The 27,982-nt window shown below is 40.1% G+C and overlaps 3 protein-coding genes across 7 annotated transcripts; 2 read left to right on the top strand and 1 right to left on the bottom strand.

Annotated features, from left to right (window-relative positions):
- Positions 1-1,114: 1,114 nt before the first annotated feature.
- On the bottom strand, positions 1,115-6,245 carry rpl32 (ribosomal protein L32). The gene is made up of 4 exons (XM_044350734.1): positions 6,158-6,245; positions 5,370-5,470; positions 5,074-5,255; positions 1,115-1,281 (listed from the first exon to the last, which is right to left on the bottom strand). Exons 2-4 carry the CDS (start codon positions 5,463-5,465, stop codon positions 1,152-1,154), a joined length of 408 nt encoding a protein of 135 aa, XP_044206669.1. The 5' UTR covers positions 5,466-5,470; positions 6,158-6,245; the 3' UTR covers positions 1,115-1,151.
- ssuh2rs1 (ssu-2 homolog, related sequence 1) lies at positions 5,478-10,995 on the top strand. Of its 5 annotated transcripts, none has more exons than XM_044350731.1 (14): positions 6,352-6,626; positions 6,763-6,773; positions 6,870-6,934; positions 7,479-7,583; positions 7,742-7,817; positions 7,997-8,126; positions 8,328-8,388; positions 8,839-8,960; positions 9,067-9,129; positions 9,213-9,295; positions 9,419-9,511; positions 9,693-9,798; positions 10,424-10,531; positions 10,671-10,995. In XM_044350731.1, exons 2-14 carry the CDS (start codon positions 6,769-6,771, stop codon positions 10,809-10,811), a joined length of 1,158 nt encoding a protein of 385 aa, XP_044206666.1. In that variant the 5' UTR covers positions 6,352-6,626; positions 6,763-6,768; the 3' UTR covers positions 10,812-10,995. The 5 variants fall into 5 exon arrangements, with proteins under 5 accessions (XP_044206668.1, XP_044206666.1, XP_044206665.1 ...); XM_044350730.1 differs by having other exon boundaries at positions 6,757-6,773; XM_044350733.1 differs by lacking the exons at positions 6,352-6,626; positions 6,763-6,773 and adding an exon at positions 5,478-5,496.
- Positions 10,996-11,422: 427 nt separating this feature from the next.
- LOC122981900 (DDB1- and CUL4-associated factor 1-like) lies at positions 11,423-25,985 on the top strand. Its single transcript, XM_044350728.1, has 25 exons — positions 11,423-11,613; positions 12,349-12,469; positions 12,588-12,664; positions 12,769-12,842; positions 12,949-13,062; positions 14,486-14,623; positions 14,828-15,424; positions 15,702-15,803; positions 15,911-16,069; positions 16,547-16,726; positions 16,908-17,117; positions 17,298-17,467; positions 17,578-17,702; positions 18,129-18,364; positions 19,362-20,437; positions 20,560-20,758; positions 20,878-20,960; positions 21,484-21,568; positions 21,688-21,921; positions 22,619-22,712; positions 23,145-23,249; positions 23,519-23,592; positions 23,727-23,822; positions 23,914-24,187; positions 25,707-25,985. The coding sequence occupies exons 2-25, from the start codon at positions 12,357-12,359 to the stop codon at positions 25,760-25,762; spliced, it is 4,671 nt and encodes a 1,556-aa protein (XP_044206663.1). The 5' UTR covers positions 11,423-11,613; positions 12,349-12,356; the 3' UTR covers positions 25,763-25,985.
- The last annotated feature ends 1,997 nt before the right edge of the window (positions 25,986-27,982 follow it).

Here is a 27,982-nt window from a genome sequence, read left to right as displayed (position 1 = left end):
AAAATATAGAAAATTTCCTCTCATATCCTTTAATGGAAGTGCAGTACCAAATTTCTGGATACCTCAGAGAATAACTCAAAGCTTGTCAATCATGTACCTGTGGATCGGTTTTAAAAACAACTGTAGACTTGGAGTAGGGTTATATTTGAAACTTTTAAATAAATGATCCTTGTATCACCCACCACTGGTTAATTTTACTATTTCAACACTTTAAAATATGTCATTATTTGTATTTGGTGCCTGCTCTCAGAGTGATTTCCTAAAATCCCAAAAAGCTGATTTAAAAACAAACAGAATTGAGTTCAGGATGTTCTTTGACTGCAAAAAGCCTTACAGACCGTGAAAGCATATATTCTTTCAAAAGCTACCCCGGTTCACATCTCGGGAGGAAAACAGTGTTTATACAAAGTTATGCGGCCTCGTCCATTTATGATGCGGGTCATCACTCTTCTTCAGGCATCTTGCTCCTATTATTCTGCTCCAGTATCCAGTCGTCTGGAAGGAAGTGAGGAATAGCCCCATTTACCCGAGGGAGAACACAACCAGCTCCGTAGCCATCGGAGCAGACGCCAACTCGTGTGGGAGCCTTCCTTCGCTGTTTTGATGCCAGCGATATAAAAATAGCTGAGTATTGTGCCCCAAATGACCCACCCATTTTTAACTCCCTGGTCACTCCAACACCTGTTCAGACAGATTTTTAAAATTAAATCTCCCTCCACCAGTCACCATACCAGTTTGTATGACAGTCAGAGGTTAACTTGTTTTGATTTAATGCCATTGCTACTTATTATCAGGCATATGGGAAAATTTGATGTGTGAAGTCACAGCATGACTTTTTAAAAAAAATCTGTATGTAATTGGTTCCCTGGGACAACCAATCTTCACTTAAATTCCCCAACAGCAGAGGACAATTTCAAGTTTTTGTGCCTCACATTTAACTCATCTAACAAACCACCAACTAAATCTAAAACTGGAATTGGCCTTTCTCCTGTAAAATTATTTCAAGTCTGTTGTAAACTTAATTTAAATCTTCAACACATTAAACAATTTTCCAGACCTGTGTAGGACCGCTGCAAACAAACAATTAGTGCATAAAAATAATCCATTAGACAGGTTTTTCCTTTTTAAATTGTTTATTTTGAATAACCACTTTATTCGTTCTCCTCGCTCCTGAGCCTGGCGTTGGGGTTGGTGATCTTGATGGCCAGCTGAGCTGCCCTCTCCACGATCAGCTTCCTGTTCTTGGAGGAGACGTTGTGGGCAATTTCAGCACAGTGAGTCCTACAGAGAGACAGAGAGAGAGAGAGGGGCTAGATTAATGACAAGACATCTTTAACTGAAATGTCGCCAGAGTGACAGATTGGGCTGCAATCAAAACAACGTTAAAAACAACTCAATGTCAATTTAACATTCAGGACAAGAACATCAGAATCCAAAATAAACCTACACTTCTGATATTTTAAGTCATTAACCAAATGACTGTGCTCCTTAGACTAATTTAATAAGTATACAGTCACCTTGTCAAATTAGCTCAAGCATTGCAGCAGCTTTGGTTTCATGTAGCAAAAACTTAGTAATTTCTAGTAGCTGTGGCAGGGAATTTTAATTTGAGACAATCGCTCCTGAATGTTAGAAACAAGAATATTTTAATATTTAAATGCACAGTACAGGAACAATCATGTTAATAATCACTATTTTTCTACATTAGATTAAGCCACACTGAGTTTTCAGTATTTCTTAAAACATTCCAGTGGAGGGAGGATATGACATAGTAACAAACAGACAAAGTAAAAACATACAACCTGAAGTCTAAAAGACTGAGAACCCAACCTAACCCAATCATGCAACCAATGACAAATACCGAGGACAATGTAACAAACTACAGACAGAAAAACTTTTGGAGATGGAAAATGTTTCATCCATAGTATTTTTAGCTTTATGCTTCCAGAGAAACAATGCCCAATTAAAATAATAGTTACTTAATGACCGAATTTGTTGAGCCTCCCCACTTATTCAAAAGATTCATTCAAAAGTTGAAAAAAAGGGCAGATTACCATCAATACGAAACTTGTTCTCTGAACTATTGATTCAGAAATGACCACTTTGCAATACAAACAAACAAAAAGTCATCAAGCTAAAATCACCGTCACCAAATCTGGGGTCAAATAGATTCATTGACGGATTAATGACTGAAACTAGTCCACAAAGAAGCTTAGTGAGCAGAATTTTAGCTTAAATCTGGCTTTTCTTTATCTTGAGCTGATTAGATTTTGCATGCCATATTGCATCCAAGTGATAAAATATAACCTCATTAAGCAAACTGCCATTTCCATGGATCTACGTGCAATAATAGTAACTGGCAGCTCAATGACGGATAAATGCGGCTTTCAATAGATAGACATGAAAAGTCAAACATCTCCCTGGAAATACAGTCAATAAATGTTGTCTCAAGAGATTGTTTCACTTTTAATGCTCTTTTTTCCAATTTCCAAAATTGTAAGATATTAAGGTGTAATCAGTACATAATGTGCTCACTCACTGTGGTGTGACAGTACAAAGCATGGGCAAGGTTGCAAGCATAAGCTGTTGTAGAGCGCTTGTTAGGGACCCAATAACATCACGCTGGCTGAAAAGTTTACACCTTTTGAATCAAATACTCTGTCCTTCACCCTGTCCTCCTAAACTGCTGAAGTTCTTTTAGCATTTAGCTACAATCAATACTTTTTTTTTTTTTTTTTTTTTTTAAAAAGCAGATCCATTCAACTCCCTCTCTGAAACTAGCTGGACACTGGAGAGTCTGATTTTGTGGGTCTAAATTCAGAGTGAATTGTTTCTGAGATTAAGAAAGTGGAATCAGGGATCAATCTATGAAAAGGAGCAAAAAATTAGCAAGATGATGCAAATGCAACATTAACAGGGCAAAGCTTTCAGCTGTGCTTGCTTCTTGTTTAACTGACGGATGTCTTGGGCTTAAAAACTAAGTCACAGTAGCTGCTGCCTGCTACTCTAACAGCTCCTCTGTTCTTCATATTTGATTTTCTGGTTTAAAATAAACTGACAAGATGAAAACACAAACTGTCTCTGAAACCTGTGAGCGCTACGATTAACGCCACTTCCACAGGTTTAAAGTTCACAGAATGCAAGAAGAATATCAAAAGGAGATTCCTGGACAGGAAATTCCTAAATGATTTGTGTAACAGATTGCATCAGTGTCACTACAGTATTTGGGAACATGAGGAAGATTTTGACTAGCATCTTAATCTTTTCACAGCTCCAATCTAACATTGCATGAATGAAAATATGCCCCGAGAACTGCTTTAACCCCATGAGGTTAACGATGTTGTATACGACACATAAGTACTCTAATAACTATTTTTAGAATATCTCTGTAACAGCTGTATGTAGAGACTTTAAAAACTGCCCTGTAGAGCACTGTTCTGTTATAACAAGCTATCACTTGTTCTTATAATCCATCCAGAGACTTGATAAGACATCAAGGACCCACTATTTGACGCTTTCAAAAAATTATAAAAGCAATAATTTTAGGTTTTATGTACTTGTCTAATATCGACTGTATAAACTATTGTTTTGGTCGCTGACAGCCATGTTGACTCCCTCATCCAATCACAAATAATTCTGTTTTTCTGTGTAATACAGACTTTATGAATAGAGATTTTATTTATTTTATGTTTGTTTTTCATCCAATGTCTTGGTCTACAAATGTGAAGATGGTAATCATTTGCACATAGTTTGTTTTTGTGGAAAATGGACAAAATGTTGAAAATTTCAAATTTGACTTTTTCCCTTTGTCTTCTTGGTCTTATAACTTCTGTCATGTGACATCACTGCAGCATACATATTCAAATAGCCTATGTTGTGCTGAAAAACATGATATTACTTGCTTGTAATTTACAACACTGAATTTATACAAATATTTATATATTATGAGAGTTGAGGCACCAGTAACAGGAAAAAAATGGCTCAGACCCCAGTGGGTTAATAGTGAGATGAAAACTTGCTGAGACCAGTTAGCATCGTCATTATCAGGTTGGTGTGACGCCAACTATCAAAAAGATAAACTACGCTGGGCTTCCTCATCAGGCAAGTTACTACTTTTATAAAGCCCAAATATTTGCCACATGAAGCAAATACTACTATGAATTTTCCGTTCTCTTTACAGATGTCAAGTGCTGCACTGTTATAAACACTGTTGGTGGCTCTGCATGAAAATGGGTTTTTGACATGTTGCGGGAGGTTTATTCTGTTGCCCACTCACTGGCTTTTGTTACAAGCATACACTAGTTCATATATTGCTGTCGTTTAGGGTCCACTTTGCCCAAACAGTGTCTAGTCATGGATTTAGTTTCAGAGACGATGTCCCTGTTATCAAAGATCAGTAATCCAAATTCTAATCATTTTAACGGTCAATCAATCCATTCAAGTTTTACAAAATGTGAAATGCATATTTTCTTTTAAAGCTTTATTCAAATGCTTGATAGGTGCAATATCTGCAACAAGCAAGCATTTAAATCACAACTTGAACACAAAATGTCGCTCAGAATTGCTGCTCCATCTGTTGTTCCACAAATGGCCACATTTCAAAAATTATAGCCAATTTACAAATTTTCTTAATGAACAGAAATAAGATGGCACCGACCAACCCATTACTGTATTAACAGAATGTGCAGTTTGATCACTAGACCAAATAGCTGATAAGATTGCAATAAAAGTGAGAGGAATAGTTGATTGAAATGTTATCTGTAATATGCAGCTGTAGTCTGGATTATTCATTCAACCTTTAATTAGACTGATATATACTGAGGTGGAGATCTCATTTACAATATAGCCAAGGATCTTTTCCTAATAACCAGGACCTTTTTCTCAGAAAAACACTGTTGTCGCACATCTTTCCCTTCTTTTAAAACCACAAGCAAAATTCCACCTCTACTGTAATGAGGTGGCATATAGCTCATAATCTCTGTACACATGATACCAATAACAGTCTATGAGGTTAAGTGCTAACATTTCTTTGTATTAACTTCCTACTTTAAAGCGTGTGCATTCACAACTTACTTGTTACACATCATCAGGATCTCAAGCTCCTTGACATTGTGCACCAGGAACTTCTTGAAGCCAGTTGGCAGCATGTACTTGGTCTTCTTGTTGCTACCATAACCGATGTTGGGCATCAGCATCTGGCCCTTGAACCGCCTGCGGACCCTGTTGTCAATACCTCTGGGCTTACGCCAGTTTTTCTGTTAGGAGATACAGAAAGGATGTTTCACTGATTTGTCATGTGCAGTTCTCTCTCTCATATGTTGGAAGAAATACAGGTGGTCCAATCAGACTGTATTCATACAGAATCTTACCGCAATCTTGACATATCGGTCAGACTGGTGGCGAATGAACTTCTTGGTTCTCTTTTTGACAATCTTGGGCTTTGTTAGGGGCCTGAGGGCTGCCATGGTGACTGAGGACAGAAACACAGAACAAAGAGTAAGTTTACAACCATCTTTGCATGATTGTGTCAGCTCTAGTATTGCAGCACCTCAATACAACGTGCTACATGGTTAACGTTAGCATTTATTGCTAGGTGAGCAAACTACAAGAGCGAGCAGCAACATTACAACTCTTGAAGCTTCTGATACTATGTTACCTCACTGCCGCAATTATAGACATTAACTCTTATTGACAAAACCATCACTGAGCCTGCGACTGAACCAGGTGTGCTTCTACTTTTCAGCGGAATGAGCCTTAACGTAAACGTGTCGACCAACGTCGGCTAGCTAACGTTAGCTTCTGCAGTGAAGTCAATGAAGTCAATGTAGTCAAGCATTCCACTTCAACATGTGCATAAATATATCGTTCAGACGTGTAAAATGTTGAGGACTGTTTGATCTTATTTCATCACGTTTATCTGTAAAGCACGTTGTACAGCAGGCCTTTACTGAACACTACAAACCCCGCTTCACCGGGAGAGCGCAGCTTTAGCAACAGCACCTCGCTCCACAAAGACACTTTACAGAAGGTACGAGGTGATTAAATGGTCAATTTTAATGATGACATATCAATTGAACAACTATTATTGATAATCCGTGACAGGATGATCAAATAACGTCCTAAATTGCGTGGATTAACATAGATTGTGTCGACTCACCCGCCGATGTAAATCCAAAAGGGACTTCGGCAACGGCGGAAGGAAAGAAAAGGACTTCCGAGGGTGTTGCAAAGGCTTATGGGTACTGTAGTTTATCGAAACCTAGAGGTGCCGCCCATTGTTCAAACTTTATATGTTTGAATTTAGAAAGTATTTTGAGTATATCCAACTTATAGTCTTTTATGTTATCTTTATTTAATTATGATGAATTATTTTCTGCTATTGTATTAACGTCACACATGTTGTAAGCGACGCTTACTATAAATCAAGTGATGGAACAAAAAAACATGTTTAAAGCCCACACCTCACATCTGCCATGTATAACGGATTTGTGCGCACTTCCTGGAGACGCTTCGCTGCACTTAGCGCGTCTAATTCTCGTTATACACTTGTGACTCGCAAGTCCTCAAACCGAACAGTTTATAGGAAGTGACTGATTGACACCAACTGTGGGTGGGTGTGATAAAAGGTAAATAATCCGCGTTTTTTTTCTGTCACATGATTGGTGATAAACTGCTGTGTGGGTGAAAGCCTCATGACTTTCGGTGGCGTTTCTGCTTTATTTTCTCTCTGCTGTTGTCCATCACGTTGAAATGGAGTATCAGCCTATTATGAAGTGAGTGTCGCTTAACGTTACTGCGTATTTGATTCCAAACTAATTGTAGCGCACTTTTTTTTCCTATCTTGGCCTTAACTTTCGTTTCTCTTACAGTCAACCGAGCACAACCTATGGAGCGGCCAATTCTGGTTATGTTCCAGCAGCAACGGGGGGACCTGGTAATGTTTAACTACACGTTTTAGCACTGAATCTTGACCAATTTCGTTATTACATGGATGCACAGAATTAAAAGTGTTACAAGTGTTGCCCACTTCCGTAGTAGAGGCATCTGCACACACATCAGAGTACGTCATCTTGACGCACAGGTAATGTGAGGTGTGCTTCTCTACGGCAGCTCTGAGGTGTTGTGAGTGCTGCGACTTTTACAGAAGTTTATAGAGGTTGTTAAAGGATCAAACCCGACCTGTCAGTCTTTAGTGTAGGTGTAAAACATCTCAGAATGGATAATAACATGGAGGGGCAAGGTACAGTAAATCACACATTTACTACACTGTCTTATGGTGTTGTCATGTTGAAACATGCCACAATCCGAGATTTCAGCTGGATTTTCTGAAATGATAAAGTGATGATAGTAGAGTCTCTAACAGATTGTGTTTTAAAGGCTAGTCATTTGTGTAATGCATGAAAATTTCACGTGATTTAACCTTGTCAAAGTCTGCATCCATTTCGTTTGGCTGAACTGGTTTTTCTGGTTTGTTTTAGCTATGTTCGCCCCACCCGCAGCTGAGTTCCAGGGCCCCAGCGCTCCTCCAGCTGGCATGTTTGACAGCATGCCTGGCTATGAAGGAACAGTGGCAGGAGGAGGAGGTACAGTATGCATCGTTGAGTCCGTGGTCGTTTTGTTGGTCTCACTGACAGCCTCAGTGACATCTCTCACAATACTGTCACATATATGTAAAAAAAAAAAAAGCACTAGGGATGAAACAGCACAATAAGTTAATCTTAACTTTAAATATCTGCTGTAGGTGGATTTCTGCCACCTCCAATGCCTGCTTACCCAGCTCCTCAGCCTCAACCTGGGTCTGAACAACCACATTGGAAGTAAGGCTCAAACAATTTCCTTTCTTTCAACATGACTGTTATGGATATTGGAAAATATGTCCATGATGTGTTTTAAGAATTAATGCAAGCTCAGTACTTTAGGGGCTTTTATAAATATCACTTCCTCTAAATCATTTGACCGTATGACCTTCTGTATCTCATTCCTTCACTGCTTACAGTATTCCATCTATAAGTAAAGAAACTGCCCGGGACGCGTTTGTCCTGTTTGCCTCCAGCAAGTGCTGCTACAGTTCAGCGCCAGCAAAGGATGGTACAATCACCAACATGGAGGCATTCAATACGTACAGGGTAAGAGGGAAAAAGTCTTAGTGTGTTTATAAAACTGGCAAGAGATGATTCAAAATCAATACAAGTAATGGGTTGTATGGTCATTTTGGATGTTCAATGCATGAATAACCTAAGTAAATGGCATTAGAACATTTAATATAACCAGACACGGCAAGAAAACTACTGATCTTGCTTGATTTCTCCACTCCTGCTTTATTTTAGTATCGCCTGGAAACCTTTACTGAATCAAGATCTACAGAATGGAGTCATGAGCCGTACAATGGTATGTTACTGTTACTATGTGCATCTTCTGCTTAGGATCTGTAACTAAATATTTTTTTAATTGTAGATTAACCTGCCAATTATTGTTTTGATTAATCATTGAATGTCAGAAAATTGTGAAAAACAGCCATCACAATTTTCCTGTTCCCCAATTAATCTTCAAATTGTGTTTTTTTTTTTTTTTTTTTTTTTTTTTTTTTAAATCAACAGTACAAAACACAAAAATATCAAATTTACAATTATTTATGACAGAGAAAAGCAGCAAACTTTTGGTATAATGGAACCATAAAATGTTGTAATTTTAATGATTAATCAATAACCAAAATAGTTGATGATTAATTGTCTGTCAATAGACTAATCAGTTAATTGTTACAACACTACTTCTGCTGTCGGTCAGCTATGTAGGTTGACTGCTCAGTAACAATCTAATATGTTGTTTTATTTGGATCAGGCCAGCCAGTGGATGCATATGCCCAAACACCTCCTGGGCCTTGGGATATTCCAGCTCAATCAGCCAATTTTTTTATGGATAACAAGCAGGTTATCAAGGTTCCCTACACCTCTTCTATGAAGGTAAATTATTACAACACTACATTATATATAAAACATGTTTATAGAAGAAAAAGATCCTGTTATTTCTTTTAGAGATTTTACCTGATGAGAAACATTTCATCTACAGAACTGCCATGGTTGTATGGGAATGGGGCGAAAACCTTGCAAAGACTGTGCTGGTGCTGGTAATGTAAGTAATGTCCACAGGCCTCATTGAAAGTTTGCTATAGCGAGATCACCTGATAATATGCTTTGTTTTCTTGTTCCTATCAGAAAGTTTGTTGGGTGTGCAATGGATCTGGTTACCGCCACGGAGATGATCGATGCAGCCACTGCAATGGCAGAGGGAGGGAAAAGTAAGTGTTACCGATTCTATCCAAAAGAGTTTTATAAGTGACAGTAAGTGCCATTTCTAAACACTAGAGTTAACGCTTTCTCTAAAAGTAACTGAGAGTTTATTCCACACTCTTCTATTACAGTTGCATCCACTGTCATGGACAAGGATCAAAGCACTGTGACACATGTCATGGAAAACAGCAGCTTCTGGTCTACATCAAACTCACTGTGAAATGGTGCTATTTCCTCAACATTGTTTATCTTTGAAGAATGTCAAACTAATCTAATGTAATGAATAGTCTTTCTTTTACAATTTGAAGTACATCAACTTTTGTGGTTACTTTATACTGTTAATTAGAATATAACAGTTGTAAAAGTAAACTGGATTTTATGGTTTTTTTATGTACATTCTTTCAGGACCAACAACTCTGATAACTATGTTGTGGAACAGTCTAGTGGACTTCAGGTGGATAACCTGAGCAAGGTGTCTGGCAAGGAGCTTTTCAGAGACTCTCAGTGCATGGTAAAAGACTGTTTATCACTTTCTCAGTGTGCACAATATATAATATGGGAGGATCAGGCTTTTTAAAAACATGTAACAAACAAATTTCTTTGATTTCAGTAAGGATGTTGTAGCCTCACTCATTGAACTCTGGGATAGGCATGAAGATTTATCAGTGGGATAGTTGTCAAACATTTACCTTTTCTATATACCTACACAAACAGGCATACAATCTGTCTGCACAGGGTGCCTTTCAGCCATGATTTTTGATGAAAGAGATGCGTTTCTATTTGAATCAACACAGAAGTTAACACAGCCCATGCAACACTTACAACTGCAACCTTCAGGGTCTAATAATGCTTTAGATCTCTCTCTTCCTCCATTTTACATGCGCAACCACATGCATCCTGTGTGATGGTGACAAAGGTCTGAAGCTGCTGCTGCTTTAACATAGACTAGACAGTATTCGGCCTAATACCGATCCTATATACATAATTGGTCATAATTGTGTGTGTTCCTCTTTGCACCCTTCACAATAAATAAAACACAAGTTATCCTTCTTGATCCATCAACCAATAAATGAATGTCATTTAAACAGTGACAGCAATTCAGCACTGATAAATATGTTTTTGATCACCCTGTGCAGGTATACCCATTGATTGGCTTCCCAGACCCTGCAGTGGTGCAAGCTGCACAGCGTCTTGTCAGTGAGCACCAGGCCAAGTACTCCCAGACTTCACGCATTCAACAACAGGTAACAGCATCTACTTTATTTATGGTAAAATAGTTCAATATAATAAAAAATATCTTGGCAATGTATTGGACTGTACATGTGATAAAAGCCTAATTTTGCGTTTTTTTAACATGCCTATATTTTTCTTCTTTGTCTCCAGCGTCAAACCATAGAGCTGATCCCCGTAACCAAGGTGACATACTCATGGAAAGGGAAATCACACATTTATTTTGTTTATGGGAATGAGTTCAAAGTTCATACAGATGACTATCCTGCTACCTGTTGCTGTACTGTAATGTAATTGCAGCGGTTGTGTATGAAGGTTTGTCCTAATCCAAGCCATTGGATATCCAAATAAGTCAGTTTTACTCACCTACAGGTCAGTGTTGTTAATTACTAAGGGAATTGTTACAGTTTGATGCTCAACAGAGTTAAACCGAGGCATTTAACCTATGAACCCACAGCAAGTCAGTATGAGTGATAAAGTTTCTTGAAAAAATAGTCTTCATGGCAACATATTAAGTACTTTTTATTGTTAATTGCCATTATTATTCTTGTATGCATAGCCTGACATAATATAAACCATAATCACATTATATTCCCTGAATCCTGAATATTGTTGCTCTTCTTTAGCAGCTGTAACTTGTTAATCATCACTACATCTACTTGTTACAGAATATTGTATTTTTGCAACAGTTTTTTTAATATTAGTAATATGTATTTGAACCTAATCTGTTTTTTAAATCATTTTGACACACGTGTTTTTATGTTAATGTAAATATTATCGTTTAAAAATGTATGATTTTGCAGGAAACAAAATGTAACACTTGCTTTGGAATAAATTGTATTTCGCAATGTTTTGCTGTTGAATCATTTCGTCATTAAAAGTGGACAGTCGCTCATGAGATGACGTGGGGAACGTGTTCGCCATAATGATAATAAACCGTCAACACAAAGCTACAACAAAACAAGGGGTTTGGTTGTGAGATGTCCATCGATAACTAGTTAGTCACCTTTGCAGCAGTCAAGTCTGAGCATATATCGGTGGATACAAGTCTTGGCAGATTTGGCAAAACCAAAGAAGAACTGAGCGGAACAACGAGGTAAAGTTAGCATGCTAGCTAACTAGCCAGGTTTACCTGTGATGCTGCTAGCTAATAGCTTACTGCTATGTTACATGTACAGAAAGGCTCCGGTGGTTAAAGTGTGGTTAGAATCTGACACGATAAGCTGTGCATGTCTGGACAGCACAGGTTTAAATTAAACTATTAATGGCTACTTGAAGAGTGTCGCTAGCGAGCTAAATAGCTTAGCTTCCTTGTTTAGCCACAGTGTAGCTAATCAAACACCGCAACAGGCAGAGCTGTCTGCTACAGTACAGTACAGCAAGTATCAGCTATTAGTGAACGTGTTAGAGTAAAGATTGCATTTTCTATCCAAACTGGAAAAGTTTGTAAAACATTTAACCAGTGCCCTAACTTTGAACGGAACAGTCGTGCGTGTTGTTGTGTGTTTGACAGTTGCAGCCCCCGGAGGGCAGCTGCACCTGCAGACAGCAGCTGTGTGAGAGGCGATGGAGCGAGTCTGTATTTTTATTCTCTCGACATAAGCGAAATATATTTTCTGACTGTCTCGACCAGTTGAACTGAAGTCATGCTTCCCTGTGATGTATCTCGGTGCTGTCTTTGTTGACTTTTTATTATTATTTGAAGTCACAACATGCTGCAAAACACGTTCTGTCGTTGTCCTTTGTAGTGTAGCAGATAAATGAAGACGTAAGTGTAAAGAATGCATGAATAATGAAATTGATACTAATTAAGTGCCTGCCACCCTGACAGGCAACGTTATGGCGTCAGCATCTGCCAGTGTGGACTCCAAGGCAGAGCTGACTGCTCTACTAGAACAGTGGGAGAGAGAACAGGAAGGCAGCACACAGGAGCTGGTTAACATCATCACCAAGTAAGTAGTTATGCCTCTCGTTAATTTTTTTAAAATGTTGAGTTAATTTCATAGACTGTATTTAAGAGTATTGGGACTGAAAGAGGGGTAAAATATGTTCATGTGCTATAACTTTCAGAATCTCAGAGCTTGTTGAGAAGGAGACAGAGGAGTACCACAAAGCAGACCCAGACCCTTTTGATGATCGACATCCCGGTATGAAAAAGAAAACAGAACACTTAATGGCAAGATTACTGGTGATTTAAAAGTGTTGTGTGTGTGTGTGTGTGTGTTTTTGACATTTCTCTCTTGGCCACTAGGGAGAGCTGATCCAGAATGTGTGTTAGGGCACCTACTCAAGATCCTGTTCAAGAATGATGACTTCATGAACACAGTAAGAATGGATGGACTGAAGGAAGACTGTTGTCATAAAATATAAAAGGCCATTTTTAGTATTTGAGCTGGAACGTGATTTTTTTTTTTCTGTCTTCCCTTTGTAGCTTGTGAATAGCTATGTGATGACCAGCAGAGAATTTTCCCTCAATGCAGCAGCTTGTCGCCTGCTTCAGAACATCATGCCTGGGCTGGAGACAGCTGTGGTCTTTCAGGAAAAGGTACATTATTCCTGACTTCATTATAAAACAACAGCATTTAGTTGTTTCTCTGTTCTCTTATTCAAACACAGTGTTTCATTTATATCAGCTTTTATGTCAACCTGTAATGTTCCTGTAGTTTTCCTGATGCTTTTTGAACATGGAAGGGTTCAGGGTTTACTGGTATATTAAAGGATAGGTTCAACAGTGTTCTAAAACAATAGTCAGGTACCCAAATGAACATTTACACATGTGTTTTCTTGCTGTAATCATCCCCCCTGTTCATACTGGCCATTAAGGGATATCTTCATAATGCACTTTCAATGTAAGTGATGGGGACAAAAATCATCAGCCCTCCTTCCCTGCAAAAATGTATTTAAAAGTTTTTCTGAAGCTACTGTTAGGCTTCAGCCCTCCAAATGAGTCAAATCAATTCAATGGCTTTCAAAGTTACTGTCTTTTTAGTGCCAAATTCCCTCTTTTTGTTACAGTCATTCCACTGCAGCTGAACAGGAAAACACTGTCTGCTCAGATACAAAGACATAACTCTTAGACTGCTGAAGCCTCATATTATCTTCAGATAAACTTTTAAATACATATTTGGTTAAAATAAGGACTGGATTTTGTCCACTATCACTTAAATAATAAGTGCATTTGGAGGGGATCTTCTAACGGTCAGTATGAGCAGGAGGAATGATTACAGCGAGCAAAACCTGTTTAAATGTCTGTTTGGGCACCTGACTATTGTACTAAGACAGACTTGAAAAATTGTGAACCCACCTATCCTTTAAGTAACACATATTTACGAGCCCTCTACTGGTGATTTTATACACTGGTGTTTAGCATCCTAGCATTGATTTAAAAAAAAAAAGTCAGCCATCACAACCACAACAATGAGGAAGTTGCATAAAAAGAGACTTCTCGTTTTGAATTTTACTGTCACTCAGGCGCCCTGCTGTTTGAAAATGGGGCAGAAGATAGAGGAAGTTGAAATGCTTTGTTCAAAACGAAGTAGGGTCATTAGAAGTAAGATTTGAAAAGCTGCAGAAAGTCAAGTTATCACTGAGTCAGTGGAACTGACCAACAACCCCATCAATCCGCTGTTTTCAAAGAAATATTTTTAGAGTCCCAGTTCAGCCTGCAGGTTAGTTGCACTTTGACCCCCACCCTGTGAAAATTGACTTGCGGACATAGATAGATAACTGTCACTTGACTTTTTTAAAAAGTTACAAAGTCTTTTTGAAGGTTCATTTGAAAAGTGACTATACTGAACCATCTAGATACATTCATTCAGAACCATTTGTGCAATTTACACAGAAAAAAAGGCACTCAACATTTTTATTTTTTGATTTTCAGATTAAGAAGTGGTTGAAATTCTTACACAAATAAACTTTGTGTTCCAATATATGTTTCGTCATCCTCCATTCTCTGTTGTTCTTCTCAGGAGGGCATTGTTGAAAGGCTGTTTAAGTGGGCTCAGGAGGCCGAGCAGCCCCTCAGAATCTATGCCACAGGCTTGTTGGCGGGAGCCATGGAGAACCAGGACATAGCAGCCAACTACAGGGAGGAGAACTCTGTTTTGGTCAGTTGGGGATGCTTCTGTTTTGAATGTCAATTTTATATTAATGAAACATGTGAAAGAACATAGTGATAGACAAGGTATTATATAGAGTGATAAAACTGTGTTATCCAACAAAGCATCAGAGATATTTGCTCATCATCAGTAGGTAGGTGGTGTGAAGTAGCAACTGTCCATCAACTTGTTTTTCATGCTTTACTTTGACAGGTGCCTTTGATGTTGCATCGGCTGCGTGAGCTTCAGGATAAGGATGCTGAGAACAAAAGGGAAATCAAACGCCCCAGCCCCAGGAAGACTTTGAGTGAACCTCTGTTACCTTTGGATGAGGAGACTGTCGACGGAGGCTTTGAAGAGAAGCCCTTCACACCAGACAGAAACGGGGCTGAAAGGGAGGGGACGGGGCCAGACGGGGATGGCGAAATTCCCTTTTCAACCATCGAGCCTGAAAACGAGCTCTCGTTCCGTCTCAACTCCCCACATAAGACCAGCAGCCGCGCCAACTCGGCTGTTAAAACCATGATGAAGCCCATGTCTGCCCCAGGTTCACTGATACACCAGGGCATGTCTGATGGGAGCAGTTACCTAAAAAGGAGGGCGGAGAGGGAGAGTGGCAGGTGCTCAAAACAGAAACTAAACTTCTCTTTGCCAGAGCCAGAGAGGAACTTCAGCGAGCTTTCCAACAGCAGCTGGTCTGAGATGAGCCCCTGGGTGATTGGCAACAACTATCACTTGTACCCCCTGACCCCAGAGATCGAGCAGAGACTCATCCTGCAGTATCTCACACCTCTGGGGGAATATCAGGAGGTTGGTTCATTACCATCAGCCTACAGAGTGTATAATAAAATATGCAGCATGTGTAGCTGCTACTTTGTTTATCACTCCAGGCGATGTATTTGTTTCTCTTGTCTTTTCACAGACTTACCAGCAGATGTCAGCGTTCCTTAATTATGATTAAAGAAATGATTCTCTTTTGATGCTATGAGCTGTTGTGGCAACTAGCCAATTTAGAGGGTTTCATAGTAAATCAGATTGTCATGATTTATGTGTTTTCTATGCCCATTCCTCCTCCTATTACCTGCAGCTCCTGGCAGTGTTCATGCAGATGGGAGCTCGTGAGCTGCTCATGCATTATATGGATCTAAAGCAGACCAATGATGTGCAGCTCACCTTTGAGGCTCTCAAGGTAACATCTCTCTCATGCAATTGACGTATTCAAGCCCCTCCATTGTACCAAAACACAAGGTCAAGCTCCTTTAGAATAATTTCTCTACTTTTCTCTCTCTCTCACAGTACCTAGCTTCTCTGCTGCTGCACAAGAAGTTTGCTGCAGAGTTTGTGGCTCATGGAGGAGTTCAGAAGTTGCTGGAAATCCCCAGGCCATCTATGGCCGCTACTGGAGTGTCCCTGTGCCTCTACTACCTTGCCTATAACCAGGACGCCATGGAAAGGGTACAGAAAGACACACAAGATGCAAATACACAGTGGAATCAGTAATATTGCCACAATTTGCTGATCAGAATTTTCTTGCAACTTTCTTGCAACAGCCAGTAACTATGATAAAGACAAAATGGTAACATATTAACTGTTTGTAGGAGCTAGAGCTTGGAAATGTGTCATTATATTGTATTGTGATACAATGCCTTAATTATCTTAAGTATTTTAAGTGACACAATTATGAACTTAAGTCTGTTCCATATGAGTGAACAATGAATTCATCTACTGCTTCATGTCATCATACCCACATTTATAAATCATTGTTGTCAAACATTTCGTGTTAGTACATACAGTGCATATACTGTACTGTTTAAGACAACAACAACAACAACAACAAAAAAATCTAACAGACACACAATTATTGTTTTTTCTGCTTTCTAGCTCTAGTAGCAGCTTACATTTGCATTCATTGTTGTGTCCTCTCCTCTAAAGGTGTGCATGTTGCCCCACTCCATCCTATCAGACGTGGTTGGTTACACGCTGTGGCTGTTGGAGTGCTCGCATGCATCCGGCTGCTGCCATGCCACCATGTTCTTCTCCATTTCCTTTTCTTTCCGTGCCGTCCTGGAGCTTTTCGACAAACAAGACGGGCTCCGACGCCTTGTCAATCTGGTAGGACAAAACCAGCAGTTCGCCTGATGTGATCCACACTGTAACCATGTAAACGTAACCATCTGTATCATTCATAGAAAACACATTTCAAGAACTGAAATAATGAGCTGCCAAATGCAATATCACAACATATCATAACAGATGCTGATTGCGTACTAATGTATGATATGACTGCTTCCAGATTAGCACATTGGAGATCCTGAACCCTGAGGACCAGGGAGCGTTGCTGAGTGATGATGAGATTTTCTCCAGCAGGCAGACAGCCAAGCACACCTGCATGGCCCTGCGCAGGTACTTTGAGGCACATCTGGCAATCAAGGTGGAGCAGGTGAAGCAATCTCTGCAGCGCACAGAGGGGGGTGCCCCCATTCATTCCCAGCCCTACTACAAGGTATACAGAGGACAATGGTTAAGTGAGAATTTTCATGACTGGATTTATTAATCTAAATGTTTAAAAATGAATTATACAGATATTATTTGAAGTCGCTGTTTACGCTTTAGCTGTAATCGAGATTCATTTGAGAGTTTGTGTTTCAGTAGTGATCATTTGCATTCTTGTCTCGTGCCCCAGGCTGTCAGCTACAGCCGTGAGCAGGTGGTGGAAATGATGGAGTTTCTGATAGAGTATGGCCCCCTCCGACTGTACTGGGAACCAGCAGAGGTCTTCCACAAACTGTCTTGTGTCCAGCTCCTCCTGCAGCTCATTTCCATTGCCTGTGAATGGAGGACCTACTATGGCAGGTATGGACCACAGTAATGCTCGTAATTAACTAAAACCATTTCTGTTTTACATGTTTTAACAGTTTTGACCCCCGATGTTGAGCAATGTGATTATGTTTCTTATCATGCAGGAGTGACACAGTGCGGTATGCCCTCGACATCCTGAGTATCCTCACAGTTGTTCCAAAGACCCAGCTATTGTTGTCTGAGGCTGTTGCTGTGCTTGATGAGGGAGGGTCTACTGTTTCCAGTGTTGGTAAGTGTTATCAGAGTGTGATGCTATTTCAGCTAAGATCCATCTATCAAAACGTTACTTTTAGTCAGAAATTGAACGTAATATGTGTACACTGAAGTGTTGTGTATTTTATATGAAACACAACTGTTAAACAGAGCACATAAAAAACTACAAAATACAGCCAATAGTCCCTAAATAGGTACAGTGTCCTAGAAGATTTCATGTTGTGAGCATCAAGCTGAGCAGTTGACTGCTTTTTGGAAATGAAGTGCAATAAAATTCAAATTATTATTAGCCTCAACAGAATGTAATAACATGCAGTAGCTTTGTGTTTTCATTTTTGTTTATTTCATAAAACCTGTGTCCAGCTCTGCTGAAAGATGGTACGTCTCCAAGTGTTATTTTTCTGCAAGCTTTTTTTATTTAACTGTTGGATTTTCCTCTCAGGAATGAGTATAGTCCTGGCGGTGGCAGAGGGAGAGGTGTTTGTGAACGATGCCGAGATTCAGAAGTCGGCTCTGCAGGTCGTAATCAACTGCGTCTGCGCTCCAGACAAACGCATGTCCAGCATTGGCAAGTTCATTGCAGGCACTCCCCGTCGTCGCCTTCCCCAGCAGACCAAAGCCAGCGAGAATGTGCTCACTAAGATGTGGAATGTGGTGCAGTCCAACAATGGCATCAAGGTAGAGTTAAATTATGCCAGCCACTAAAGCCTTGTGATTTTTTTTTTTTTAAGGCTGTACTTGACATTTTTTTACAATGTTGACAAAAGGTGACCGCAAAGTATTGGGTCACTCTGTGAGACACATAGTCTGAAGTTGTACCAGTGCATCATGACAGGTGCGTTTAAGTGCTGCAGTGGTCAACTGGTGAGGGACCAATGATAAATGGACTGGATCTATATAGATCCTTTTGTCCAGAGAACAGTGAAAAGCACTTTTTAAAGCCTCACATTCACCCACAAAGACACACATTCATGAACGGAATGTGAAAGAGATGCCATACGAGGCACTGAGCTGCACGTCAGGAGATTTGGGGTCCAGTGTAACACTCAAGGACACTTCGACATGTAATTTGGACATTGCAGAAGAGAAACTGTTGAGAAATTATGACATGCTAATTTACCAGGCAGTGAGAGAAAAATGTTGTGGGATCAATTGACATCAACTTACCCATTGCATAAGAGACGGATGTCTTTAACTTCAGGCTGTAAAATTGGGAGTCCGGAAAAGACAACCATCATGCTAAGAGACTCCAAGAAAATTTGGTGTAAACATGAAACAAACACTACAAGATGTAATTAAATGTTTTGTTGGTTCGATAAATATGTTTTGCATAAACACGTTTTATTATTAAAGCCAAGTATTTGTATAAAGGCTGACAGGTAGAATCCACTTGTTCAGGAATGCCAGTATTGTAAGTTTGCTGCCTGAGCAAAGAATTGCAGCATAGCGGTTTCTCCCATGCTCTTTTAAACAACAATCCTGTGTTTTCCAGGATAAAAGAGATGGCAAAGGAAGCACTTTCTTTAGCATGTAGAGAATTTGTCCACCTCTTATGATAGCTGCTACTTAGTTACTACTGGGTAAATTCACTCAGTTGGGAGCCTTTCTAATGCTTTTCAAACATGGCCTTGGTTCTGTCACTGTTTTTAATTTGAATTCTCAATCTGTCCTGTAGGTGCTGCTGTCCCTGCTGACGGTGAAAATGCCCATTACAGATGCAGATCAGATCCGAGCTCTGGCCTGTAAGGCTCTGGTGGGTCTGTCTCGCTCCAGCTCTGTCAGGCAGATCATCAGCAAGCTGCCTTTGTTTAGCAGCGGACACATCCAGCAGCTCATGAAGGAGCCTGTGCTCCAGGACAAACGCAGCGAACATGTCAAGTTCTGTAAGTTTGCGGCTGAGCTGATAGAAAGGATTTCTGGGAAGCCCTTGCTGATCGGTACGGATGTGTCTCTGGCATGGCTGCAGAGGGCCAGCGTGGTCGCTCAGTCCAGGATCACCTTCCCTGAGAAAGAGCTGTTGTTGCTTATTAGGAACCACCTTGTGGCAAAAGGCCTCCATGACACGGCCAACACGCTCACCAAGGAGGCAGAACTCCCGATGGCATGTCTGTCTCATTCTTCACATTCAACTTCTGCTTTCCCTCCTGTCGCTCCTCCTCCCACTGCCTCCCCTGTTGCCACTCTACCCCGCACCCCACGGCTGGCCAACGGTGTTGGGTCAAGACACGGCAACCATCCCTCTCATTCATCCACCCCAGGATCCAGCCATCCACCAACACGCCCTTCCACATCACAACCCACCGGGTCTTCTTCGACTGCTTTCCCCTCAACATCTGTGCCCCACTGTAGCAATGGCTCCCCACTGATCGGCCGAATCATTTTCTCTCGGGAACGGCAAACAGGGTGTGGTACGGTGAGCTGCAAGAAACCCCGGGTACTGAGGCAGAAGTCTGACCATGGCGCCTTCAGCCAGAGTCCAGCAATGAAGAAGCAGTTTGACAGACACCTCCCCTCCCCCCCTGCATTAGACAGCATCATCACAGAGTACCTGAGGGAACAGCATGCACGCTGTAAAAACCCTGTCGCAACCTGCCCGCCTTTCTCTCTCTTCACCCCCCATCAATGCCCAGAGCCCAAACAGAGACGCCAAGCACCCACCAACTTTACATCCAGACACACACGAAGAGTTATATATCCTAAATACGGAGGAGTAGATGGAGGGTGCTTTGACAGACATCTCATCTTCAGCCGGTTAGTATCCAAAACTTTCTGTGGTGTTAAATGAATGTTTCATTCCCGAATCATTGAAAAATGAGATTACTTAACCATCCTCCATCATCATTTCTCTACACTCTGTATTTTCCATTTTTCAGGTTCCGTCCCATCTCCGTGTTCAGGGAGGCTGATGAGGATGAGAGCGGATTCATGTGTTGTGCCTTCTCAGCTCGTGAGCGGTTCCTGATGCTCGGGACGTGCACAGGGCAGCTCAAACTCTACAATGTGTTTACAGGCCAGGAGGAAGCCAGCTACAGCTGTCACAGTTCAGCCATCACTCACCTGGAGCCCTCACGGGTCAGTAGAGAAAGCTACCAGTATATCAACAGTTTCATGTCTAGCTGTTGTTGCTGAATGTAATCTTACCAGTCCTCTAACATGTAAGACATTAAACCATCCTATTTTTGTTTTTTTAGGATGGCTCGCTGCTTTTAACGTCAGCCTCCTGGAGTTACCCTCTGTCTGCACTGTGGGGCATGAAATCAGTGTTCATTATGAAGTAAGTGGTGTTTCAACAAAAGAATTAACTTGTATTTTTACCAGCTACATGGTTGCTAATGCAAAATGCATGCTTGTAAATAAAATCCTAAATATTAAAACACTTGAAGTGCAAAATTGCCAGAAGCCACTCGACTGCTCTCTGACCAAAGACTATTGATCAACAGCTCAATTAGGGACTTGTGCCTGTCTGTGATCCCACTGTCCCCATGTATGTGGTCTCCTCTGCCCAGTGTTACAGCAGCTTTATGCTGTCGTACGAGGGAGCTGCCGAAAGGGGATGACATGCTGTTTAATTATGCACGCTAACAGCCTGAGGGTTGCAGTCTTCAGTTCATGGAACACAAGCACTTGGCTTCATTCATCCGCACAGTTTAACCAAGGCAATACTGGGACTCTGTCGATTGATTCAGAGTTGTTCTACAATGTCTTTAAGCAATTATAAGGTTTAAACTGCTCAGCTTTTATACTCACAATGGCTCCATGTTTTCGATTAAATGTCCAAATGTTGTTCTTGTCTTCAGGCACTCCTTCCTGGGAGACCATTATGTGGAGTTCAGTAAGCTGTCACAAGATCGTGTCATTGGAACTAAGGAAAATATAGCACGTGTACGTATATCAGCATTTTTTTTAAAAATATGACAGTACGAATTTTTTAATAAGAAAAACATGACCCATCATTTGAGGGAAACAGGTGAACGCTCACATTTAGCGCTTCTCTTCGCCAGATTTATGACATCCAAACGGGTCAGGTGACTCTGACTCTAAACAACCCAGACCTGGCCAACAACTACAAGAGGAACTGCGCCACCTTCAACCCCACAGACGACCTGGTTCTGAACGACGGCGTGCTGTGGGACGTGCGCACGGCTCAGGCCATCCACAAGTTTGACAAGTTCAACATGAACATCAGTGGTGTGTTCCACCCCAACAGCCTGGAGGTCATCATCAACACGGAGATTGTATCCTTGAGTCTTGAACAATTGGGTTGTTAATAGTATTTTAGGATGTAGCTGGACAGTTTTTGGAGCTTTCAAGCAAAGAGTTAAGTTTTTTTGTCTTGATTGGGGAGTAAAGTAAAACACAAACGTCCTAATCTCTCCAAAAAAGACAATTTAAGGCCTTTTCCAAGGTGTGAGAAAGTACAATGAGTGCATCAATTTTCATAATATAGGTGGTTTCCAAATATGCATATGAAAGAGATAGGAAATGTTTGTTTTAGTCTTCCAAATATACTCTTAATGGTTAGTGAGATGATTGTTCGATAAGTTCATTTTTTAGGGAAAGAAAATCACCATGAGGAAAAAAATTTTGCTGCATTTGAGTAACCTTCATTCATGTCTTTTTAACTAAAATTAACAGCTAATATTGATTGCATTATTGCGGTTCAAAGAGTGCATGTTTAACATTTGACTTAGCAGAATGCTCCATAAATCTGACAGGACAAGAAACAGTTGTATCAGTGATTGAATTTGTAGTTGCTCAGAGGATGGGATGACTATTGAGCTTTTATTTCTCTGCGAAACATTAAATATTTATTGCACTAAAAATTGATTTTACTACCCTGGGGATAGTTTTAATTGCTGTGTAATTAAATTCACAGCAGACTTAGTCAATCCAAATGAAAAAGAATGTAATGGTCCTTAGTCTGAGTTTCAGTGGGATCTGCGGACCTTCCACCTGCTCCACACAGTTCCTGCACTGGACCAGTGCAGAATAGTCTTCAACAACAACGGCACTGTCATCTATGGAGGTAAATACAGAATCCTCTGCATGATGGGAAACGTAGAGCAGTCGGTCATCGAGCCTACAGCTCACTCCACAGTCAGTGCAAGTGTGTGAAAGGTGTTTTAGCGGAAGGCTTGTAATTATCAAGCAAAGTGAGCATGTGTGTATTTGGAGAGAGGTGTGAACGGAGCCCGCAGAGGTGAGTGTGTGTGTGTGTGTGTGCTCGATGCCACAGAGTCAGTAAGAGCCATATGGGCAGAAGGCTCAGTGTTGGACTGGCAACAGAGAGAACCAGCTGGTTCACACCACCTCACAGGAAGAGCCATGGGTGCACCGTAATGGCTCTGCCCATACAACAAACCCTTGAGCTGCTTCTGAGCCAGAACCGTCCCTAACCAGCTCGCTGTGCACAGTTTTTAATTTCTGCCTCTCATTCTGTGGCTCCTTGTTTTTACAGCAATGTTGCAGGCTGACGATGAAGACGACATGATGGAGATGCAGATGAAAAGTCCGTTTGGTTCATCGTTCAGGACCTTCAATGCCACTGACTACAAACCGATTGGTAAGACTTTCTGAAGTTTCCTCCATGTTGTCATGATAATTAAGGATTTAGTTTGGAGAGTTATTGTTTGTCCCACTTTAGTGCAATCATCATGTATATATTATACACTGTAGTAGTAATCAGGTTTAATTACTGTAATTAAACAGGCATATAAAGCAACTTTGAGTATCTTGATGAATAGATAAAATGTTTAATTTATTTATTCATGTCAGGTATTGTAATATTTGTAGAGATTTACTACTGACACGTGTTCTTTGCTCTCCACTCAGCCACTATTGACGTCAAGAGGAATATATTTGACCTTTGCACGGATACAAAAGACTGTTACCTAGCTGTGATCGAGGTAACTTCTTTCATCTTTAAAATTCAATTATTTTTGTCAATGGTTGTGATGATTCATTTATCTTTATTATATATTTTATATATAATATAAAATATATGAATGGATTTCCTTTTCTTCCTCAATCTATTCCTAAGAACCAAGACTCTGTCAACACTGACACCGTCTGTAGGCTGTATGAAGTTGGTCGGCAGAGACTTGCAGAGGAAGAGGAGGAGGACGAGGAGGATCAGGTTCTAACTTAGTTCTTTTTATTTGGATATAACAGTCTCCAAATAAACAAAATCGACTTGGCTTGACTATTTTCTGTCATTGGTGTACCAGGAGGATGACGATCAGGAGGAAGACGACGACGATGACGATGACTCTGATGATGATGTCGACACAGATCCCCTCATCGCCGAGCTAGAGAATGAGAACGGTGGCGAGGATGAGGACGATGAAGAGGAGGATGACGGGAACGATGAATTCTCTCCCTCTGATGAAGAGGTGGCTCGTCTGCTGGAAGAAGACGTTGACGTCGGAGACGACGAGGACGAGGACGATAATGATGAGGACGACTCTGATAATGATGATGTTGATCTGGATGGAGACAACGGTGAGTAGTGCTTCTAGTGAACTATGTGAAGAGGGTCTAAAGGTTCTTATAAAGTCTTAAAATGTTTTTCCAAGTTATATTGATACAAGTCCTTGAAGGGTCTAACACATAATTAAATATTTGCCTTCTAAAAACTAGACATGTTAGTGAGTTTTTGTCTGTGAAACTTAAGTCCAATTTTCTTCATGCATTTTTAACTTTTATGTCTTCTAAGAACTTTGAGGCTAGAGCCACTTTTCATTGTGTACAGTTACCATGGTTACAAGTGTTGTTCTTGTCTGTTGCGAGGTCAGTGGAAAAGGCACGGTTTACTTGTTCACAGACACTCAAGTAGAATTACAACTGACTTGCTTTGTTCTAATTCCTTACTACATATATATAATTATGTACAGTATATATATTCTATATTTATATTCTTCTTTATAGTAGGCTATATTGTTTTTTGCTGTTAGTACACAAGAAATCAACATACATCTTTTTATACTAGCAGGAAATAATGTCATACATGAGCTGTGTAAAGTTGATTATTATTATGTTTATTCAAATATTTAATAGTTATCTTTCATTTTCTGAGGTATTCCTGGAGCTGTTTCACTCTCCACTATTACTTTTAATACTGTTCAATGTCTGGGTTTAGCTCGAGAGGAGAAGCTAAAACGTCGACTAACTTAGTGATATTTCTTTAGCGAACATCTAAAGGAAGATTCAGATGGTTGATCACCGACGTGCTGAAATGTCAGTGTGCTGCCTGCACATTTTCATAGTTTGTCTGGCTGTTTTGTTGTTTTGTTGCTGCTTCTTGTCTAATTCTCAGTAGATTGTAGATTAATTTAGTCCATAAATCAGTTTCTTCCAAGAAGCACTAACTGGCAGAGATGTAACATTATTGAATGCAAGATGCTTTTTAACATTTGTGCAACAAGTCAAACGGCTAAATCAGCTTCTGAAGAGATGTTTTTGGGTGGTGGAAGATATTATTTTAGTAATCAGAGCTACAGTGTGTGATTCCACAGATGCACGCAGGTCGTTGAATAAGACTTAAGTCCATTTGTCCGTCTTTCACGTTATCGTTTAGCTTTTTGACCAAAAATTTTTCATCTCATTCAACACATTTCATCATAGTTTTTCAAAAGTTACTTTTTATTTAGTTTTAGTCTTGTTTTTGTCATTGAATATTTTATTGACAAAATGAACACTGGTCCTGATCTGCAGTCTCAGGTAAATGATGCAACTATGCTGATGTTTGTTCCAGTTTCTAGATTTTCACACTTGTCTGGTCAATGTTGTCTCTGTCAGTGGAATTTAAAAAACGCTGTCTCTGCGTGTTCCAGGCTTTGAAAGAATGACAGAGAGAGCACCAATTTAAGACAGAAAAAAAGGAATATAGAGCTCTTTCACATTGTGCCGAACCTGCTTTGTTTTTGCCATTTGGGCAGTTTTACTCCTCAGCCACTGACATATGTAGCATCAAGTCTGTATCAACACATTTCTAAATCTGTTTCTGTCTGTCAAACAACAGACAGCTCCGACAACTCTGACCTTGAGGATGACATCATCTTATCCCTGAATGAGTGAGGAGCGACGGGCGTCTGGGACGGAGCAACCGGACAACATGTCAAGACTTCTGCCTCATAGATATTTGAGCTGCAGAACAGGAGGCAAGAGGAGAGGATGATATCAGCAGATAAGGTGGGAGATAACTTGGAGCACTGCCAGTTTGAAACAGTAGGTGTCTGCACACTGTGGGACTGTAAGTGACAGGACCAACGGAGATCACCCCCCCCCCCCCCCCCCCAAAACAAAAAAAAAAACAACGGTGGGCTAAAATGATTGTATATGATATAGTTTTATAAAACATGAGTGGGCTTGATGATGAGTGAGATGGCCAGTGTGCAGATGTAGTGAAGAAAAGTTTTATATTTTATCATATTGACGACTCTTTAAACGAGCCTCTCCATTTGATATCGACTCACTCATTTTTGTAAGCCTCTTTTTGGTCACAGATTAGACTTTGTAGGGGAAAAGGCTTACATTGCAGAGCTGTGGGTCTGCATTTGTGTTGCAAAAAGGATACAATGCATTCTCAAGCTTGGACTTCGCCAGAACGCCTGGAATAATCACCAAAAAAAAAAAAAAGAAAGAAAAAAGTATTGAATTAGGCAGCTAATGTAATGCACAAACATGTTGCCGATGGTTCATCAAACGTCAAACCCACCGTCAGGTTTTACTTTAACATAAACTGATGACCAAAATGCCACACAGCAGTGCCATTCGTGAACATCGTCTCCTGATTTCATTATGTAAATAGAAGAAATTGAATCAGTTTGGTGCTCTTGAATCGCGGAAGAAACCTTAACTAGTGTGGACACTGTAACAAAACTATTGACGCACCTGCTCAGTGTTAGCACATGACATAATGAGGCTTTTACGGGCCTCTACCATTGTGTTCTCTCACATCCTTTTAATGAGCCACGTAAAGGATTTGGGTTCAGTGGATGTTTCTTGAAAAGACGGCAGGGCTTTTGTGCTGCTGAAAACGGCACAGGTCCAATCGTACCGTGAAAATTTCAAGTTTACTTAATGTTACAATACTGAGGATTTATAACAGTGACTGATGTGGTGTTCTGTCAATACAGTTAACTTCAACCCTTGGAATACAAATAATCTGGCTAAATCCTGGAACGAGAATTTAGAAACGTTGGAAATATGAAATAACGGTTAAATAACAAATAAAAGCAACTCAAATATTTTCATTTAAAATTTTGTGTTTCCAGGTGGGGTCAAACTCTCAACATTGTGAAAACTGATGCCTAGCTTTTGCACACTTTTTTGAAAGCAGTGCAAACATTTCATGATTTCTCTCATTTTTTTTGCCTTGTATCTATTCACTTTACTAGTTTTCTTTTCCGTAAGGAGACTATTGCATTAAGTTTCTTGAGACATTTTATGTACAGCTTGTATGTATCTAAAGGTATTTTTCCTATAAATAAAACTTCAAATTTAGTTTTGTGTCCTTCTTTAATCGAGTGTGAATGATGCTTGAAGCCGGTAGTTTTAATAAGGTTTTATAGCATTGGTGTCTTAACATCTGTGGCATTTAACAGGTCACACATTAAGGGGGAAAGTAAGAGCGCATTCAATAAGGGAAACCAGTGCTGACGTTAAGGTCTAATAAACACGAAACATGGTGCATTCAAGAAAGAAGGTCTTGAAGGGAACCTTTATGTTAATGTTTAAGGAAACTTACCTTTGCATTATGTTAATTCTATCAACAGTGTGCCACAATAGTAAAGCAAGATCCTTATCTGATCATCAGTAAACCTGCTTTTGATAAATTATCACCTGTGTGCAGTGAGATTACTGATTTCCAGGCTGCTTTCAAGTGAGGAAAAAATATGCAGGAAATGGAGCTAAGAGATGACCTCTGAGGGAAAACGTGCATTTGTATTAAGAATGAGCCCTAGCATAGTTTAAATATATATTAGTCATATATTAGTTACGCTATACATTTGTAGCATGTGAATAATCACATCTCTATGACTGTTTTATCCCTTCCACTTTCCATAAAGTGACATTATTCATTACTCTTGATTTTCGAGTTGTACATGCAGGGATTTGCCGTTAAATTTTCCTGTGGCCTCCCCCACAGTTAATAATAGAACACATTAAAATAGTCACCAGAACCACATTAAGACGGATCAAATAAATCTTCTAAATTGTGTGTGTGTGTGTGTGTGTGTGTGTGTGTGTGTGTGTGTGTGTGTGTGTGTGTGTGTGTGTGTGTGTGTGTGTGTG

Source organism: Thunnus albacares, chromosome 5 (genome assembly GCF_914725855.1).
Source record: "Thunnus albacares chromosome 5, fThuAlb1.1, whole genome shotgun sequence".
Lineage (NCBI taxonomy): Eukaryota > Metazoa > Chordata > Actinopteri > Scombriformes > Scombridae > Thunnus > Thunnus albacares.
Note: the sequence above shows the minus strand (reverse complement) of the source record. Positions and strands in the feature narration are given on the sequence as shown.

What these genes read in the sequence shown, in the direction of transcription:
- rpl32 (XM_044350734.1), bottom strand. Translation starts at nt 5,465, where the DNA reads ATGGCAGCCCTCAGGCCCCTAACAAAGCCCAAGATTGTCAAAAAGAGA. An exon ending in ACCGATATGTCAAGATTGCG is followed by an intron (nt 5,256 to 5,369) that starts GTAAGATTCTGT and finishes ATCTCCTAACAG; the next exon opens with AAAAACTGGCGTAAGCCCAG. An exon ending in ATCCTGATGATGTGTAACAA is followed by an intron (nt 1,282 to 5,073) that starts GTAAGTTGTGAA and finishes GTCTCTCTGTAG; the next exon opens with GACTCACTGTGCTGAAATTG.
- ssuh2rs1 (XM_044350729.1), top strand. Translation starts at nt 6,751, where the DNA reads ATGGAGTATCAGCCTATTATGAA. An exon ending in GAGTCATGAGCCGTACAATG is followed by an intron (nt 8,389 to 8,838) that starts GTATGTTACTGT and finishes TATTTGGATCAG; the next exon opens with GCCAGCCAGTGGATGCATAT. An exon ending in ACTGTGCTGGTGCTGGTAAT is followed by an intron (nt 9,130 to 9,212) that starts GTAAGTAATGTC and finishes TGTTCCTATCAG; the next exon opens with AAAGTTTGTTGGGTGTGCAA.
- LOC122981900 (XM_044350728.1), top strand. Translation starts at nt 12,357, where the DNA reads ATGGCGTCAGCATCTGCCAGTGTGGACTCCAAGGCAGAGCTGACTGCT. An exon ending in ATGATGACTTCATGAACACA is followed by an intron (nt 12,843 to 12,948) that starts GTAAGAATGGAT and finishes TTCCCTTTGTAG; the next exon opens with CTTGTGAATAGCTATGTGAT. An exon ending in TGGAGGACCTACTATGGCAG is followed by an intron (nt 17,468 to 17,577) that starts GTATGGACCACA and finishes CTTATCATGCAG; the next exon opens with GAGTGACACAGTGCGGTATG.